This window comes from Pangasianodon hypophthalmus, chromosome 15 (genome assembly GCF_027358585.1).
Source record: "Pangasianodon hypophthalmus isolate fPanHyp1 chromosome 15, fPanHyp1.pri, whole genome shotgun sequence".
In the NCBI taxonomy this organism is placed as follows: domain Eukaryota; kingdom Metazoa; phylum Chordata; class Actinopteri; order Siluriformes; family Pangasiidae; genus Pangasianodon; species Pangasianodon hypophthalmus.
In genome coordinates this window covers 16,815,768-16,836,302 of record NC_069724.1, presented here as the reverse complement: position 1 = coordinate 16,836,302, position 20,535 = coordinate 16,815,768, and the positions used below count along the sequence as shown (strand labels likewise).

The window sequence follows — 20,535 nt, the reverse complement described above, 5'->3', positions numbered from 1 at the left end:
GACACACAGAAACAGATAAACAGACAAAGTGTAGAGTAGATGAGAGACAGAGATAGGGAGAAAGATCACTGGGGCATGTTCAGACTGTTAGTCATACTTTACTCGTTCTTTCCATTACTAATCAAGCCACAAGAGAAATATTAGTGATGCACAAACATATGCTAGGGCAACATGAAACATAAATAAATAAATAAATAATAAATAAATAGTCTTTAACTCACTGAGATTGATATGCATTTATTGTGGGTGGTAAAGTAATGGTTCTATTACAACACAAGCTAAAACTGAATCAGTGAAAATAATTCAAATGTGCAGTTTGTCTACAGCAAAAAGATATTTACATACAGGTTTGTAACCCCTTAGTAACAAGGGTAGATCTGAACTTTTTAAAACTTTCTCGCCCATGCTTTCTAAGCGTGCACACACACACACACACACACACACACACACACACACACACATACATCACAGTAGTACAATGTGCCCTTTATAGTCCTGGCTATTCAGATGGCTCTCCATGTTTTGTCCATGTATAATGGACAACCGTTTGAAACCAAATAGCTGAGTCTTTGCACACTTGATCTGAATGCTAATTCCACTTTCTTACTGCTGCAGAGATAAAAAAAAAAAACACACAAAACTAAAACTAAAACTGATTCTACTCCTGTATCCAAATTTTTTTATTGACACAAATACACATTGCATCGATTTTATCTGGGATTAGCACACAGTTTTTCCATGCTGTTGGGGATATCTGAAAGAGTTTCTAAATGTACAGAACTGTGCAAAAGTCTTAAGCAGCCTATTTTTTTTTAGTACACACTTTGTTATAGATTTTTATTTTATGACTTCTACATTATTGATTCAGTACAAAAACATTTTAGATTTCCAAACATTAGTTTTCCAGCACAAAATTAAATGTTACAGAAAAATGTTTGTATGTCAGTAAAGAAAGCAGCATATTACATAAGAGACACTTTTCAGACAGAAAAAATGAAGGCTGCTGGGTTTTGCTGCAAAAATAAGAAGCAAGTGTGACAGTCAAAGTCTCCAGAAGAACTGTGGCTGCTTCTGCAAGATGCTCAGTAACACTTACAGCTCATTTCCTTATAAAACTGCACACACTGTACCTGAGACTACTGTTTTTTTTTTTTAAGCGAAGGATCATCACACCAAATATTGACTTTGTTTCATTTATTACTGTTTACTGCTCTTTATAGTATTTTTTTAAATGTAGAAACATTTCATTTCATTATTTTCGAAGGCATCTTTGCTCTACAGCATTTCTTTGCATGCGCCTAAGACTTTTGCACAGTACTGTACAATGATCATAAAACTTCAAGGATACCATTGTGCTATTGACAAGCAAAGACTCTGGCTGGTTTCATTTTTCTGGTCCAGAAATGAGCTTCTCCTTCATTTAGAACAGAGCTTGTCTGCACTTGACTCTAAAAAGGCAACTCAGACTGCATTTGTAGGTTCAATAAAGGGGCATTAGTATAGACGAATATTCAAATTTAAGTGGAAATGCTCAGCATCTTTCCCTTGCGAGTCATAAAGTAAAGCTTGGAGCCAGTCGTCCTAGACATGAGCACAAACAGAAATGGGTCCAAACAGCAGTGGAGGCAGCAGAGACAGACCACCACGTTAAAGTAGGCGTAGAAATTGTCGTCTCTACTCGTGAATACGTGTACATAGTGTAGAAAGTGTATGCAGCTGCTTGGGCTGAAACAAATGACGAAGATGAGAAAGACCAAGGTGCTGGCTTTGATGTAGACGCTCCAGTCATGGTGTGAACGGTTCAAATGCCATACAATTGAGGCAAAACATGCCGCGGTCACAAGCAGGGGAAGCAGGAAGCCTAGTAATGTTAACCCTATGTTATAATACACCAGGAAGTTGTGAGAACTAGCATTTGCAGGAAGGACATCATGGCACGTGGTGATTCCCAGCTCAGGGATGTCGTAGCTCTGATTAACTAGAAGATTGGGCAACATTGCCAACGAAAACACAAGCCACACACCTAAAGTAGTCCAGGCCGTGCAGGAGCGCTTGGGAAGGCTTTTGTAAAAGAAGGGGTGCACCACAGCTAGGTAGCGCTTGATGCTCACACATGCTAGTGTATGTGCTGAGCAATACAAGTTGCCATAAAAGCAGGCAGTGGTGAGACGGCATGCAGCTTCGCCAAATGTCCAGTTGTTGCCCAAAAAGTGATAATGCGCCTTGAGCATCAGGCTGAGCAAGAGAAGAAGGTCTGAAGCTGCCAGGCTGCAGCATAAGATGGCTGCGGATACGGCACGTATTTTGGTGCCAATCGAGACCAAAATGGCAATGTTGGCAGGGACTCCGATGACAATCGCCACCACATAGATTGACGGGATGGCTCGTGTACTCAATGAACTCCTGAGGTATGAGGCGCTGCTGTTGGACAACAACACGAGGGCTCGACCAGCAGCTCCAGAGGAGCGTGTTTGCGTTTCCGTTGAATTTTGAGGAAGAGGAAGCTGAATGGGGATGGCATGACCCTGGAAAGTTCTTGGGCTGATGCCTGTCATGTTATGGGCATTTTTCTGCTGTTTCTGACCTAAACGAAAGGAAAGAAGAGTTAGGGTTTCAGTGCTCTGCTAGATAAAACATTATTTTGCTCTTATTTGTCTGAATGGACTTCACACTACTAGCTCTCAGCATACTTCCAACCTGGCTTCCACGAGCAATATGTACAGTGGATATAAAAAGTCAACACACTCCTGTTAAAATGGAAGGTTTTTGTGAAGTAAAAGAATGACACTAAGATAAATCATGTCTTTAATGATTTAAAATCATGGCTTTAATATGAATTTGCAATTACAATTGCAGGTTACAAATAAAGTGAAAAGCAATCAGAAACTTTTTTAGGGAAAAAAAGAAAAATAAAAAACTTACAATAACATAGTTGCATAAGTGTGCACACCCCCAAACTAATACTTTGTTGAAGCACCTTTTGATTTAATTACACCACTCAGTCTTTTCGGGCTGAGAGTCTATCAGTGTGGCACATCTTGACTTGGCAATATTTTCTCACTCTTTCTTGCAAAGACATTCTAGACCTGCCAGATTGTGAGGCATCTTCTGTGTACAGCCTGCTTCAGGTCACCACACAGATTCAGGTCTGGGCTCTGTCTAGGCCATTCAAAAACATTGATCTTCTTTTGGTTAAGTCATTCCTTGGTTGATTTGGATGTATGCTTTGGGTCACTGTTGTGCAGAAAGGGGAAATTCCTTTTCATCTTCAGCTTACTAGCAGACTAGCAAGGTTTTGCACTAAAATCGACTGGTATTTGTAGCTATTTATGATTCCCCCCACCTTGATAAAAGCCCCAGTTAGGGCTGAAGAAAAACAGCCTTAAAGCATGATGCTGCCACCACCGTGCTTCACCGTGGGTATGGTGTTCTTTTGGTGATGTGCTATTTTTTGCACCAAGCATAACTTTTGGAATTATGGAATTATTATACCTTTTGGAACTGGTCTTATCAGACCATAACACATTTTGCCACATGGCCTGGGGTGATTTAGTTGAAGATGTTTTTTGTGAGAAAGGGCTCCTGTCTAGCCACCCTACCCATTAGCCCAGACATGTGAAAAATATGTGAGACTGTTGTCACATGCAGAGTGTAATCAGTACTTGACAGATATTTAATGTTTAATGGTATTTAATGCAGCTCTTTAATGTTGCCATAGGTCTCTTGGCAGCCTCCTTGTTAATTTTTTGTCTTGTCCTTTTATAAAATTTTGGAGAGACGTCCTGTTGTTGGTGATGTCAATGTGGTGCTCCATTTTCTCCACTTGTTGATGATGGCCTTCATGGTGTTCTAATGTTTTGGAAATTGATTTATACCCCTTTCCTGATTGATATTTTTCGACAAGTGAGATACCGTACATGCTCTGTAAGCTTTCTGCAGACCGTAGCTTCAGCAGCCAGATGAAACAAAGGAGATGTCAAGAAAATCCTACAGAAACAGCTGGTCTTTATTTAGTGTTAATCAGAATAATTTAATGGCTGACAGCTGTATGATAATTACTTTTGAAATGAGATTGAATTTTCAATGTGATTTTCCTATTTTTTTTTTAAAATTCTTTTTCCACTCTCAATGTTATAATTTCACATTGAGAGTAGAAAAAGTTCTGATATGATTTATGTAATCGTGGAGCAAATGTTATGCACATGGTGAACACTGATTGTTCATTACAAGCAAGACATTGCTCAAGATGATAACCTAAGCATCGCAGAGGTTTCAATAGCATGCTAAACGCTCCATTCTCAACCCTTGCTTTATTTAATGGTCTCACTACCCCAGTGTCTTATTTCTCTCTTTGTAAACATGGAACAAAATGTGCAGTTCTTTCACTTCCTTGTGTTCTGTCAGCAACTATCTATAATCAGCTCCTGCTTTGCCGTAGTTTACCATCGCCTAATTCCGTAGATGGCATTAGGCAATGTTCGTCCAATAGTCATGGAAATTGTCATGAAATTTTAATAGCACCACCAGCAGTACTTGAGCACTTGTATGTGAAAGCCAATATGAAACCACATAAATTCTGTGAGTCTATAAGCTGGTGAACCCTTGTGGACATCGTCTTCACATTAAACATTCAGAGGCCTTTAATAAATATCCAGAAAACATTTTTTTTTTTTTGAGAAAATTTAAAAACTGCAATATAAAGTCTAGTACTAAACATAAATCTAGTGCTACAGTATCTGTATTTACATGTCACTTATTGTGTAAGAACAGGCATTTTAAATAATCTGCTTTCAGTCCACTTACTTTGTTGTTATTGCCCTAGTGCATTCAATGTAATTAATTTAGAAAAATGTAAATATGTCACCTATTTACGACCTTAGAAGTGTTGTACAGCTATAGATTTCTCAAGCTAGTTTAATGATGTAAATGATTATGATATTCTCATCCATTTAATCTACACAGTCTATAATAAAATGCAAAAAAAAAATAGTTGTTTAAAAAGGTTAAATAAAATGAGTTTTACCTTCTGCCATTCCTACAAGTAACGTCAACAAGAAGATGGTGGATGTATTTGCCATGACTACTGATTAGTTCAATCCTTCCCAAAAGATAACTGCAGAATAAACCTTTCTCTCAGTATCAGCCTTATTAACCCACAAAATAGAACAATAGAACTAAGGTCAGACCCTCTCTTCATCTGAACATGCTGTGAAGTCTGACCACAAAAAACCCCAAATTTACTCTCTCTCTCTCTCTCTCTCTCTCTCTCTCTCAACAACCAGAAACTACTGGCAGCAAAATTCCTCACCACTTACATAACCCAGTCCCTTCCACATTCTGCTTTCCCATACCATCTTTTTTTTTTTTTTTTCATTCTTAGCATATCTGTAACCTTCAGTCAACATCATAACCATCAGGAATGGAAATGGTAATAGTAATTAGTAATGGTAGTTGTGCATTGTTTTTATTACTATGGTATAACATCATATTTTATGGGAAACTGTTGTCACATCCTTTATGGCTTAGTTTAATCTTTATAGTAACTTAGCTGTCATTTTGTTTTATTTGGCTAATTTATGTCAGAAAAATAAAAACTGGCTAATTAGACACGTACTGTCTGAGTAAATAATTGGAGGAAATAAGTGACTCAAATTTTGACATTGCGCTAGCTTGAATATTATAATCAAAAGATACAGAATATTTAAGTATTTCTATTACAGCTAAAAAAAGGATGATTGGTCTAAGTTTGTAATCTTTTTATCAAGTAGAATTTATTTTCAAATGTGTAAAGAAGTGACTGTAGGAAAAAATGAAACATACTGGAAGATAAGGAGAGGCGTAAATGTGAATCAGATATGAATGAAAAAGATATGGTGGGTAGCAGGTCTAGATAGAAAGGCAAAGAGATGGTGAGGAAACCATGATAAAAACATCTGTGTCTGATGCATTAGTGACCCTGTGGTTTCACGAAGTTTTCATTTCTGGTAAACAGCATCTTACCACACAATCCTGCATCATCAGCTTGTTTACAGAGCTGCTGTGCATCTTGCATCCTGCTAAGAGACCTGCTATGTCTCAGAGGTCAGATAGCAGAAGAGAACTTTGTGTAAACAACATAAAAACGTCACTTCTAGCTTGCTGTTAACATCTGCAGAGACTCATTCAGTCATCTTCAATAACCACTTTATCCTTGTCAGGATAGCAGTGGATCAGGAATCTCTGGGACACTGTGCACTGTTACCTTACTGCAGTTTAAAGGTTAAATAACTGTAAAAATGGCCAGTAAATGACTATAATATAATCAGTATTTACAGTATTTAATACAGTATTTAACTGTAATTAGACTAGATTCAACTTTATTGTCCTAGGGCAGAGTACGAGTACAGAGCCAACAAAATGCAGTTTAGCATCTAATCAGAAGTGCAAATAGCAATATGTCAATAAATAAATAAATAAATAAATAAATAAATATATATATATATATATATATATATATATATATATATATATATATATATATATATATATATATATATACAGTTAGGTCTGGAAGTATTTGGACAATGACAGAGTTTTTGTGATTTTGCCTTTATACACCACCACAACGTTTTTGAAATAAAACAATCAAGATATGATCAAAGTGTAGACTTTCAGCTTTATTTTAGGTTCCACAAAAATATGGCATTTACCATTTAGGAATTACAGTCATTTTCAGCAAAGTACCTCCATTTTCAGGGGCTCAAAGGTATTTGGACAAAGTGACATAATTGTAAATATAACCATAATTTTAATACTTGGATGAAAATCCTTTGCAGTCAATGACTGCCTGAAGTCTGGAGCTCATGTTCTCAAAACTCAAATTCTCCAGTTTCCTCCCTGGAGATGCTTTGCCAGGCCTTCACTGCAGCCACCTTCAGTTGCTGCTTGTTTGTGGGTCTTTCTGCCTTCAGTCTTGTCTTCAGTAAGTGAACAGCATGCCCTACTGGGATGAGATCAGGCGACTGACTTGGCCATTGAAGAATATTCCATTTCTTTGCCTTCAAAAAGTCTTGAGTTGCTTTCGCAGTATGTTAAGGGGCATTATGTAGCATTTGGCTGAATGTGAGCAGAGAGAGAGTAGAGAGCAGCTCAGTGCAAATATAGAAGGTAGTAATTAGTTATTAATGTGCAAGGAGACAAGTTCAGAATGAGGTGTAAGGACAAGTTACCATTGTAGTGCAAAGGACAAGAGACAGATGGTATTTAAGAGTGCACACAGCATTAATATTGTACAGTACAGTTTTTTTTGTTTGTTTTTTTTTTTTATTATATCATGGGTCAGAATAGGGGTGTACACTTCAGCACCTGAGTTCAGAATTCAGAAGGCTGACAGCTGATGGGAAGAAACTGTTCCTGAGTCTGCTAGTGTGACTCCTGTAGCGTTTCCCAGATGGTAGAGGAGTGAACAGACCAAGGTTGGGGTGAGATGTGTCTGATTATTCTTCTCACCCTCCGTAAGCAGAGTTTGTGATGCTTGTCTTTGATGGAAGCTAGCTGGACACCAATGAAGAATGCATTGCATCATGGGCAATTTCTTTGACGTCACTTATTAATTACAGTAACTAATTGTAAATAATATTCAAGATTCAAGATTCAAGAGGTTTATTGTCATATGTACAGTGAAAACACAATGGTTTAGACCATACAATGAAATTCTTACTTTGCAGTACTCCCTAAAAAAAGAAGAAGAAAAAGAAGAAAAATATACATAAAATATAATGTATATAATACATAAAAATATACAGTCCCTGAATTGGTGAGTAAGTAAGGTGCTCTGTGCATATGTTTTTATATAAAAATATAAAAAATATACAGTCCCTGAGATGGTAAGTAAGTAAGGTGCTCTGTGCATTGTGTGACAACAGGATAACAGTCAGTAGGGGTGATGGGTGAGGTGATTAGTGTTTGAAGTATTGTTCAGAAGTCTGATTGCTTGTGGATAGAAGCTGTTGGTGGGTCTTTTTGTCCTTGATTTCACTCTCCTGTAGCGTCTCCCAGATGGCAGAAGTGTGAAAAGACTGTGTTGTGGATGTATATTGTCCCTGATGACCCTGGTGGTGTAAATGTAATATGAATAATATGAGTATAAGGTGCTGTAATTGTAAAAAGCCGCCAAACTCATAACGTATCTTTTCTGTGCAGTGTGCGATGCCTACGATTCTTTAGTCATAAACCAAGGACCTGAAGCATTAACACACATACAGGCTGAGTCTGTCTGATCTCCTTTTGGGAAGAAATCGCCTTTATACAATGTACAGATACAAATTCTGCCAGTCTCCATTTCGTCAACTAAACGTTCTGTGCACATGTGAAAAGACAGGGCAAAATATCGATCTGCCTGTGGAGTACACAGTGTCCTTGCATGTTTGAGAAATTTGCCACATTTAGGTCACATATGCACAGAAACCCCAGACAGTCTCATAAAAAAAGAAACGTGTAGGCATCCACAGGCTAACCTCCACTGTCAGATGTGCAATTGTGGCTGGAAATTTTTCCGTGCTGTACAGTCACCTGCAAAGTCATATTAAAGATTATAGAAAGGTATCGAGTGAAGGATGCTCAAAATATTTCAGGGTGAGAACGTCCAAGTGGTTTATCAGCATTGAGGGCAGAGTAACACATTCTGTGGACAACCAGCTGGATTTCGCCGCATCATTGTCTGTGTTCTTTGGGTGCTTCTATGTTTTTAATATAAAGTACCAGGAGTCATTCAGTGCCACCTTAATCTCATTCAAAGGAGAGCAGTTTAGAAGATTTTTATGATCAAGCATGGTTTTACTTAAATCCCTGCCACATTCACCAGTACTGTTTTGTCATTGGACATTTGGACACTGTTTGCAGTTGGATCTAGTACATAAAGCTCTTTCTCTTGCTCATCTCCTCCACCGGGACCACTTACTCTCTCCCACCTTCTCCTTCTGCCTCCCTTCCTCTTCAACTTTTCTTTTTACCACTCTCCTTCTCTTTTGTTATTTTTCTTGGGGTTCTATTGGGATTTATTTACCATTGATCAGTTTAGAGAATCACAACTAGGTTATGAAATTCTGTCTCTGCATTAATAAAGTGAAAGGAAATCATGTGTATCCCTGACTGACAAAATTCTATTTTGTCTGGTAACTGATTTTCAGGGTCTTTGTAAGGATAAATCCTGAAGGGACGAAGTGTACCTCAAGAGCAGGGACTAGCCGTAAGACCGGGTCAGGGGTACGAAGTAAAGCTGAAAGCTTTAATCCCCGTGTGGTTACATTTCTGCATGGGCTCACAAAATTTGAATGGAAAACATCCAATTAAGTAAGTGCAAGCAAAAATGTCACTCAGCACTCAAAGCAGACATTACCATCAAAACCAGCAATGCTTTGAGACTTAACAGTAACTCATAGATATTCATTCTATATATATTTATGGAGTGTTTCAGGTTTAGCAGTAGTTCAGCTCTAATGATAGCATTTGTATCATTATCATATGTATTATATTGATTACTACTGAAAATAATTCCATCATAGCTTCATGTAAACAACAATTCTCCCCTCAGCAATTCTTCTGCTGTCTGTCACACACCAGTTCCTTTCTCTCACCAATTCTTCTGCTTTCTGTCTCACACCCCAAACACCCACACCAGTCCAGTTTTCTATTGTGTGTAGTGAAAAGCTCGCTGTCACGTCCACTGTGTAGCAAGCTCACCATGGAGCCTGTCTCATATCTGTTCCACTGTAGATGAGCTCATGCTGGACAGGCACTTCTGTTACGTATTTTGAATTTTCTTGTAATGTGAGCTCATGCATGAGACAGTGCTATGAGACTTTTTAAACTGTTTTAAACTGTTGTTTTTAAACTTTTGTTTTTAAATCAAACGTATGAAATGGCTTAATAAAATGAAAAATTAACAACTTTTCACTGAATAATAAACATAATAATAAATGCTATTATTGCTTTCATTGATCCCTGCACATATCTGTTAATATCTCAAAAAAATGTTCTGGGGTTTCATGACCTTTTTGTTAAAGAAGGTATTGAAATCAAAAAATGAAAATTCTGTCAGTTTTTTATGGCGTTTTATGGCGTTTTTTTTTTTTTTTTTTGCCTTTCTGGAGCTTGATAGCACAGAGTCACTATTAAGCTTTATTATATTCCAAAAAAAATTGTTATTGTTATTGTTATGTTATGTTCCACAGAAGAAAGAAAGACACACAGGTTCAGAGGAATGTTAGGCTAAAGTACATACAGTAATGACATTTTCATTAGATGAACTATTCCGTTAAAGGGAAAAATCTGTTTATGGAAATATTAGCAAAACAACTCATGTGATTGTATTTGTACTTGTGTAAGTATGTGACTGAAGTCTGTTTAGCCAGATATAGAGGACTTTCAGCAGTATGGGGATGCTATGTGATGACTTCAGGTGCTTTAGATTGTATTTATATTGTCCTTTGCGTAATATTTTCTTTTCTTCAGTGATTTCATCATCCTGGTCCTACAATGGTGGACACACTGCACTTCTGAAGTGAATAATGTGGATCAAATAGTCTACATTTATTACCTTGTTACATTTTTATCAATCTTTTGTCTTGATTGATTGTTCCCACTAGTACTGTGTAGCAGTAGTTAGTACTAGTACTATGTAAAATTTATTTTTAATGTTGCTGGAATGTTTATATTGTGTTATTATATTGAGTACAGCAGTCAGGTTGCCTAAAATGTGTTTTAAATAGGTTTATATTGTATTATTACCCTGAATATATTGGCTAAGTTACCTGAAATGCATTTTATAAATGTCTAATGTGTTATTATATTAGAACTGAGCAATCTGAGCATTGTGTATTTCACACCTACTACAAAGACTACAGAAGGATTACAATTGTCTTCAGAATGTCTTGATACACACAATGACACTCAAACACAGACATTTATACACATATTTCCACCTTTTAAGTTTAGTTTAACAGTATAGTTTTTATAATTATGTTTAAAAAATATTAGATTTTGTCCGAAAGTTATATTATATACACAGTTATAATTATAAAACCACATGCTCTGCCTCATGGCGCCGTGAACCATCTTCTCAATTCAAATACATGCACTGCTGAGTGTTACAAGTCACTTTACTGATTTAATTCATTCCAGAACAAGGGCTCACATGAATCAAACTACTGTGCTACTGCTTGACACACCATGCATAAGTGGGTTTATAAGCACAAATATTGTCTGTTAATAAATATTTTACATTTTAAAAATGAAGGGGATTTCAGCAAGTAGTTTTCTCTATGTGAAAAACAAAAGCATCAGTTCACTTGTGCTGAATCATGTGTTTGTGAATCATGACAAGAGTCATTCAATAACAGATTCGTTTGGTAAGAGGCCCAGAGGGAGAGATGGATTTGGTTTAAAATTAATTCTTAACAAGGTCTTCTGGGTCTAACTGGGCTTGTTAATGATCAACACAGTCCACCCTGCTCACCAGACCGTCACTGTGGATACCATGAACTCGTAAACACCTCCACCTACAGCTTAAGCTCCTTCTGGAATTTAAATGATGCAATAAGAAATTAACTGTCTATTATTATTTTTTAAATATGTATAATTCTTCATAAGTGGAGCCATGTGGCGGCGTCTGTCCAAGGACGTCATCGTTGCGCACGTCACGTTCTTTTCAGGCCACAAAGGAGAGGTGGGTGAAGGTCATATTATAATTTGATTCCGTAATGTAGTAGCCTATAACACTTTAAATGTGTATTTATTTACTTTTTGCTGTCATTAAAATGTAATTTGATCATTTTTATGCTATTGATAGGCTATATCTGCATTAATCATAGCAATGAATCATAGTATACTTTTTAAACAAATAGTTTTAGCTATAGGTATAACAATTTTTAGGCAGTAATGCGTCCTTAGACAATGGGGAGGCAAGAATACATTAGGGATGACACCACTTGAATATTTAAAGAACATGGTTGCATTTGCAGAATATCAGATTTGCTCCTGGAGAATGATTGGCCATATACTATTTATTATATGATATAGGATACAATATGAGCAATATATGACTCAGTAAGGCTGCATGTATTACACAGAATAGATTGCACTTCACAAAAACAGTGTATGCGAAAAGTCTCACCCTTTCTTCAGCTGATAATCTCACCTGGATATTGATATTGCACGTAAGAACTGCTCCTGTATTCATAAACACTATGATGTTCATAATGAACATCCTTTCAACACACTTAGACTTTACACTATACAGTTGTAGAAGAATAATGATTTACAGTCGCACTAAGAGGTGTCACCCAGAAGAGGATGGGTTCCCTTATGAGGCTGGTAACTCTCAAGGTCTTCTTCCTCATGTTGTCTCAAGGTCTTCTTCTTCATGTTGTCTCAAGGTCTTCTTCTTCATGTTGTCTCAAGGTCTTCTTCCTCATGTTGTCTCAAGGTCTTCCTCCTCATGTTGTCTCAAGGTCTTCTTCCTCATGTTGTCTCAAGGTCTTCCTCCTCATGTTGTATCAAGGTCTTCTTCATGTTGTCTCAAGGTCTTCCTCCTCATGTTGTCTCAAGGTCTTCTTCCTCATGTTGTCTCAAGGTCTTCTTCATGTTGTCTCAAGGTCTTCCTCCTCATGTTGTATCAAGGTCTTCTTCCTCATGTTGTCTCAAGGTCTTCTTCCTCATGTTGTCTCAAGGTCTTCCTCCTCATGTTGTCTCAAGGTCTTCCTCCTCATGTTGTATCAAGGTCTTCTTCCTCATGTTGTCTCAAGGTCTTCTTCCTCATGTTGTCTCAAGGTCTTCTTCCTCATGTTGTATCAAGGTCTTCTTCTTCATGTTGTCTCAGGGAGTTTTTCCTTGCCTTTATTGCATCTGACTTGTTGATTAGAAATTACAATCTACATTAAACTTTACATCTAAATCTACAAATCTAAAGCTGATTGGTAACAATGTCTATTATTAAAAGCACTAAAAGCAGAAATACAAAAGAAATGAACTGAACATAGAATAGATTTTTCAGATGTGATATTTGAAGACAGAAATTGTTGAGGCTGAAGTTGTGGTGATTGAATTTTAGTTAGAATTTAGTTAGAATTATTTCCAATGCAAAAATAAAACCAATGATGATGATGGTGATGATGATGATGATGATAATGAAGATGATGATGATGATGATTATTATTATTATTATTGTTATTATTCAGGTGAATTGCTGTGCATTCTCGCCTGACTGTCAACTCGTTCTCACATGCTCAGATGATGGCCGCCTTTACCTTTGGAGAACGTTTAAGGGGAAACTTGTGGCCAAAGTACACGGTCACACAGGTTTGGATGCTCAGAAGAATGTCATTTCTTTGTCTTAACTAACAGTCAGTGATTATATGTGTGATTTTCTGACACCAAGGGCCAGTGAAATGCTGCACTTTTTCCAAAGACGGCCGTTTGTTTGCGAGTGCGTCACACGACTGTACTGCACGTGTCTGGAGCACGTCACCCATCCAGTGCGTTCACATTTTGACAGGTTTGTTTGAATTCGGATATAACTGCTTGAATAAGGCATCTGAACCTCCTATAGACAAGAACAGTTTTATGACTGTTTAATCCTGTTTTGTTCTTGTTTATACCTGCTACTACAGGGCTGTGGCCACATGGCTGCCACAAGGTGGAACTGCCCCTAAATAAACACCCTGCCACTACCACTGGGCCATTAGATTAATTAATTAATCATATCGAGCTCATAATGATTTAAAACTGCATTGTAGCATTGTATACTCTAAAAATGCTCTTTTTTTACAGCTTCCTAGGTTTAGTTGGGTCAATGTAACCTAGATTGGATTGATAGTGGCCAATGCACCAGTTCTGCCAACTCTTTTCATGGGAAAGTTGCAAATGTATGATCAAAAAGTCACAAGAATAGATGATCATTGCATATCAAAACACTATATATCATGATCATTTGCATATCAAAACATTACATGAAGAAGGAAGATTTTTTCAAGCCAGAGTAGACTAGAGTTTTAATACAATATAAAATAATAGAATATAAAATAATAGTTTATAACTGATCTATAGAAAGAAAATCCTTTGTAATGGCGCCATTAACTATTTACATATTTTCAAAATAGTGATATGAACTGGCGAGCCACATCAACATCAGGACAATCATTAACGCCTGAACATGAACAAAATTATATATCTGAATTTTTGAACATTTCAAAATTATATTTCTATTTTAACTACACAATATGTAGGCAGTGACTTTTAGTTCAGCATGCTGACAAAAAGTACACTAGCTAATGTTATTTGAGGGGGAAAAAAGGTTGAAGTTAGCTTCGATTGAAAAATAAAACAAATCAGTATTATTTTTTAAGACAATTTTAAATATTAAAATAAATCCTCACATAATTATCCTTACAGATAACATTAAGTTACCTAACTTTTGGGCTGCTACATAACTATTAACAAATATTAACATTAATTCTAGCTAGTTAAAATTACATCATGACTTTCTAAGTTGTGACCATAAAGGGGTCTGTAATTTATTTATTTATTTATTTATTTATTTACACTAAATGGCTTTGGCTAACAATGTTATTAATGATTTTTCAAAAATAATTTACATCAAGACACTAACTAGTCAACAAGACAAGCACAGTATTTAATTATATTTATTTATGGAGTGAAATAATATAATTTAAAGCATGTACCTTAGAGAAGAAATCTTGTTTTTTTTTAATCAGCTTAACCAATAGTTATTGTTCAGGTCACTTGCGAAGTGTTGAGACGGTGTCCTTCAGTCCCGACGGCCGAAGCCTTGTATCAGGGGGATGGGACAACATAGTACTGGTCTGGGACATCCAAGTGAGTGCTGTGTATGTAATATTTCCCTATTTGTTGTTGTTGTTTTTAACTGATTGACTGGTGACAAATGAAAGGAAATCCAACATAAAGTGTCTTAATAAGGTGTTGGGCCATCATGAGCCACAAGAACAGCTTCAGTGCTTATAGGCTGTTGATTCAATTGGCTTGGTTTAGAGACAGAGTCAAAGAATACAGTGTAAGGATTTGTTGTCTTATGCTGTGTGCTACTTTTTCACTTGATTAAATATTGTGTTGTTATTGTGTTGTTGTGCAGACTGGGCTCAACCTGAGGCAGTTCTGTGGTCACAGTGCTGCTGTTCAGAGCAGTGCATTCTCCACAGATTCACAGTGGCTGGTATACACACACACACACACACACACATATACGTACATACATCTTCCACCATGCCTGTTGAGACCGAGCAGCAAACAGAAAAAAGTCTGAATCAAAAAGCCACAACTGTAATGTAGGATTTTGTCCACATTTAACTTAATTTATAATTTTGTTGACCCTTCCAAAATTATATTTCTGTATTAAGCAGACATTATGGTGGCAATATCCTTTTTAATCATATAGTTTGGCTTGATGGCCAATGTTAGCCTTCTGACAAAAAGTACACAAGCTAATGTTATTTGAGGGGAAAATATGGCTGAAGTTGTGATCTAGAGATAAATAGTATTAGTATAAATAGACTAGTCCCCGCTGGGTTAGTCCATATTGGACCCAGCACTAGGTTTCCAAATTGACTCAGTTTGGGTTATCTTCAGCCCAGCGATTCTGAGAGTGTAGGTATTTCCACCAAATCTCTTGATTATTAGGTATACAGTATATACAATACAATAATGTTGTTATGTGATATGGACATTCAGCCATGTTATTCAATTGTTATGTGGAACAAATTAAATATTCTGTAAATGCAACTGTACAACTGCCTGATACAAATGTATATAAATCAAAATTTGTATATATGAGTGGACTGTATACACAAGCGGACAACATGGCACCATTTACTCCTATTGTGTGGTTTTTAAGCCATTTTTGGTTGAAATGTGAGTCGCCATCTTGCAAAGTTGTATAATATACTGATTTTTACCATTGTCAGGAAACGATTTCAAAGCTTTGAGTCACAACCTAATACCATTTGCTAGCTAGCTGACATTATCCATCATTTTAATCAAAGTAATTTAAGTATAAGAAGCTAATGTAAGTTACCAACTTAAAATATTCTGGAAAACAGCAGTCAACACAACCTATTTTTTTTTTAGGAAAAATATTGCTGCTCTCCTTGATTTTCATCTAGCTCTGACAGGAGAAGTGCACTCTTTCATGCTCTACTCATTCTGTACGTGCAGTTCGTTTAAAAAGGAGTGACTGACTAACCTTACCTAGCTACTTTGAGTGTTTACTAAGGTCATACAGTTAATAATTATTTAGCTAGTGTTTAATTAATGTTAGCTAGTGGTAGCATTGGTTTATGCAATCACTTCATTCACTCACATTTTGCCAGTTATAATATAATATCAAATAAGCAACATACAGGAAAAACTGCAAAGAACTCCCCGCTGAGGGTCTGTTACAACAGCTAACAGCAGAACAAGACATGGCTTTGCTATAGAACTGTCAAAGCTGTCAACACTGTAAATCTACAAAGTTTTAAGAAGGTTTTATGAAGTTTGCTGAGCTGTAATCTCAGTAAGAGCTTCAGGTCCATGTTGGAAAGTGTGTGCCTCTTCATGAACCTTGGCTGTCTTTTTTAGCCCAATCCAAAACTATCAATCACCACATCAACCATGCCCTTTATTTATCATCAAATAACTCCCATAAAATGCAGTTATTGCAGTATTGGGAGAGATATCATGAACAGAAAATAAGTTGTGGAGACGTAATCTACAATATACGTTTGGGTCTTTACCCCACTGACTAACATGGGAATGGGCGGAGTTAAAAAATTGTACTGCAGCCAGCCACTAGAGGGCCTCAGAGATAATTTGGCTTCACTTTTGAACCCCTGTTGTGACATCCACCCATATATACAGTCGTTGTTATAATTCATACATACGCTGTGTGTTTGGCATATTTCATGTTTGTATAGTGATGAAGACTGTGTGTGTGTTGTGATCCCAGGCCACAGGCTCATGGGATCACACTGTGAAAGTGTGGAGGCTCAGTGGTGATGAGGAGGTCGTGACCTTAACAGGGCATCAGGGGAATGTGGCCTGCCTCTGCTTCTCCATCACTGGGATGTTGGTGAGTTTCAATTTTTCCAAAAAATTCTAAGACGTGTGTTTATATACATAATACATATATAAAACAGCAGCAGGCAAACACACAGACCTCTTTTCCACTGTACAAACAACTAGAACATCTGGTACTTGAAAGCCGTAACTGTTTTTTTTTTTTTTTATTCTGGTACTGAAGGTTCCAGATATGTGGAAGTTGGTTCCTGCTCATGATTGGCAGCACTAATAATTTACAAGGCAGCACTGTCTGCTGATGATTGGCCCCCATACACCCCATACACATGCAACATTGTACACACAAAAGACAGACTAAAAACCACATTAAAGACAAAAACAACACTGTTGGTTTTTTTTCAGCAAATGATTTTATTTTTGTCATTGTAACTATTCCATTCAGTAAAAAATCAACTAGAACCAAAAGTTCACTTGGGTCCTGTTTGGGCTAAATTATGTTTTTCATGTATAAAGAGACAATGTCATGCAGAGACAGGAACATATTCACTACAGCAGCACTTATTCCAAACATCTATTTTCTCTTTAGCAATTAAATAATGTTTTCATTTCAGTATTAGAATTTTGGGCCCCTATAATGACAGTGCCATTTTTGTTAATACTTTAATGGTTAGCGGAAGTAAAATATGTCGGGTGTTATTTTGAGTGTTCCAGGCATCCGGTTCGTGGGATGGAACAGTGCGCGTGTGGTCACTGCAGAGGCGTGAGTGTGTGTTCGTACTGGGTGAGGGCGAGCGTGTGTGGGTGAGGTGTGTGGCTTTCTGTCGAGATGGATCAGTACTAGCATCCACTGCTGAAGGGGACAAGGTAAGAGCTCACACACACACACACACACACACACACACACACACTGACACAGAATAATAATGTTAAATGTTTCTCGCTCGCACAGGTTAAAGTCTGGGACATGGCAGATGGCAGGTGTATAAAGTGTTTACAGGTGAGTGTCTACTATTTAGGTCTGTCATGTGCAAAGAAAGCCATTGTGTGTGTGTGTGTGTGTGTGCAAGATAGGACTGTAAAGGCTTAACAATATTAACAATATTTACAGTATTTAACAATCTTAACAATACTTAGCAACAGCACAATTCATAAAAAGGATTTAATATTAAAAGATTTAGTTCACAAAGATTTCCATGTGTGGCCATTGGACTGAGTGTGTGTGTGTGTGTGTGTGTGTGTGTGATGTAGGGGCACAAGGACTCAGCATACGGGTGTGTATTCAGCCCTAGTGGTGCCCTGCTCACCAGTGGATCTGACCAGCTAGCCCTGGGTGAGGAGGAAGACACTGATGTTGAAGAGGAAGAATACAATAAGCGAGAGGACGGACAAGACAAACTAAAGCTTACACACTGTAAATTTTTTTGGAAAACAGGAAGCTGACACCATTTCTGTTTAAACAGTTTTCTCTGTGTTACTGCTTAGATAAGGGTATAGAGAAGAATTTGTATTTTTTGTTTTCTTTGGTGGATAGATTAGGTAAAATATTCTTACAGTTACATTGAGTTTTGTTTATTACTTTGGCTTCTGAAACCAATATCCCTTATTTAAGAAGAAAGTTTTAAAAATAACAATATAAAGCAAATGCAACTCTGATCTCTCCACCTCTTTATTTTGTATGTTAGGGCCTGACCTAGACTGGGGTCTGTATTCATCAACCATCTCAGAATTAATAAAAAACATGCTGTACTTGTTACAAAAATGACAGCTCAGAGTAGTATCTCCGAGTCACATGATAAAACTACTTGTACCTCAATCTCAGTACTCTTGTGCACATGCCCTTGTTGACTTGCCATATCTATTTTCTCTTTGGGAAATCCCTGACTCCTTCTTAGAAGCATGTTATTACTCTATTAGCTTAAATTATTTTAATCACTTCTGTGAAAGCTTGTAGTATTGCACACAAAGGAGATGACAATTCATTTGTACCAATGACTGAATATATGAGCAGACGTTGTAACAAGGATTCAGAAGTGAAGCCAGAATGTCTCTGATACCCTCATGTGGCTGGCTGCAGTACAATTCTTAACCCTGCCCATTCCCATGTTAATGTGACAGATGGAAAGCTTTTATTTTAGCTTATATCTCCATAAATTATTTTCGGGAATAGTGTTCTGTTGTTTCTACAAGTTCAGCAGACCTTTCCATTATGATAAATGTGTTTTATAAGACTTATTTGATGATAAATAAAAGGGTGTGGTTGATGAGATGATTGACAGTTTTGGACATGACAGTCGAGCTCCATGAACACATATGCACTTTCCAACACACACCTAAAGCTCCTGACAGATAGCAAAGCTAGGTCTGGTATAATAGACCCTTAACAAGGATTTCCTGGCAATTTTTCCAGTATGTTGCTCATTTTGATGTCTAAGCTAGCTCACCTTATTGATATTATAACTAGCAAACCAACGTCAGTGAATGAAGTGATGGCATAAACCAAGGTACACTAGCTACATTTCATAATAAACTATGATTTATGTATGACCTTAGCAAACACTCGAAGTACTTTGTTAAGGTTAGCACTTCTCCATTCAGATGGGTAACTTACCGTAGGTATAAGAGCTAGATGAAAATCATGGAGAACAGCTATATCATGTTGAGTGTAAATGTTGACTGCTGTTTACCAGTATATTTTCAGCTGGAATATTACATTAGCTAGTTCTACTTACTTAACTTTCATTAAAATGATGGATAATGGCAGCCAGCTAGCAAATGGTAGCTCAGTCAGTCATGACTCAAAGCTCTAAAATCTTTTCCTGACAACAGTAAAATCAATAGACCTGTGAAAATTATACAACACTGTCACTTTGCGTTAGCCGATGCACCATTTCAAGTTGCCTGCTCACGTACGTGTCCATCACTAACATGGACAGGCGAGAGGCGCACCCACTGTCTGGCTGGTCATATTTACTGTGCATGCTCTGGCTCCAAATTTCACAAGATGGCGACTCCCATTTTGGCTTAAAAAAGGCTTAAAAACACACAAAGGGAGGGAAAGGCACCATGTTATCCACTCATACATTCACTGATTTTTACCAGAATAATGAATAAAAAAAGTAAAGCAGAAAAGACAAGGTTCCTTTAAATGTTTTCTCAATCTTGAACTTTCCAGTTTCAGTGAAACTGTGCCTTTTGTAGCCTCAGCTATCTGACAGGAATGGAACCTAATGTGATCTTCTACTGTTGTAGCCCATCTTCCTCAAGGTTTTACATGTTTTGTGATGCTTTTCTGCTCACCATGTTTGTAAAGAGTGGTTATCTGAGTTACTGTAGACCTCTGGTCAGGTCAAACCATCTCATCAATATGGCATTTCTGCCCACTGAACTGCTGCTCACCGGATTTTTTTTCTCATACCATTTTGTGTAAACTCTATAGAGAGTTGTGTGTGAAAATTGCAGGAGATCAGC

At 37.2% G+C, this 20,535-nt stretch overlaps 2 protein-coding genes across 2 annotated transcripts; one reads left to right on the top strand and one right to left on the bottom strand.

Moving 5' to 3' along the window:
- Positions 1-221: 221 nt before the first annotated feature.
- Positions 222-5,261, bottom strand: LOC113535632 (proteinase-activated receptor 3). The gene is made up of 2 exons (XM_026929078.3): positions 5,024-5,261; positions 222-2,584 (listed from the first exon to the last, which is right to left on the bottom strand). Exons 1-2 carry the CDS (start codon positions 5,076-5,078, stop codon positions 1,518-1,520), a joined length of 1,122 nt encoding a protein of 373 aa, XP_026784879.3. The 5' UTR covers positions 5,079-5,261; the 3' UTR covers positions 222-1,517.
- A 6,239-nt stretch (positions 5,262-11,500) lies between these two features.
- Positions 11,501-19,333, top strand: wdr38 (WD repeat domain 38). The gene is made up of 9 exons (XM_026928766.3): positions 11,501-11,704; positions 13,215-13,335; positions 13,415-13,531; positions 14,774-14,871; positions 15,146-15,226; positions 16,997-17,119; positions 17,779-17,931; positions 18,017-18,064; positions 18,316-19,333. Exons 1-9 carry the CDS (start codon positions 11,636-11,638, stop codon positions 18,505-18,507), a joined length of 1,002 nt encoding a protein of 333 aa, XP_026784567.3. The 5' UTR covers positions 11,501-11,635; the 3' UTR covers positions 18,508-19,333.
- Positions 19,334-20,535: the final 1,202 nt, after the last annotated feature.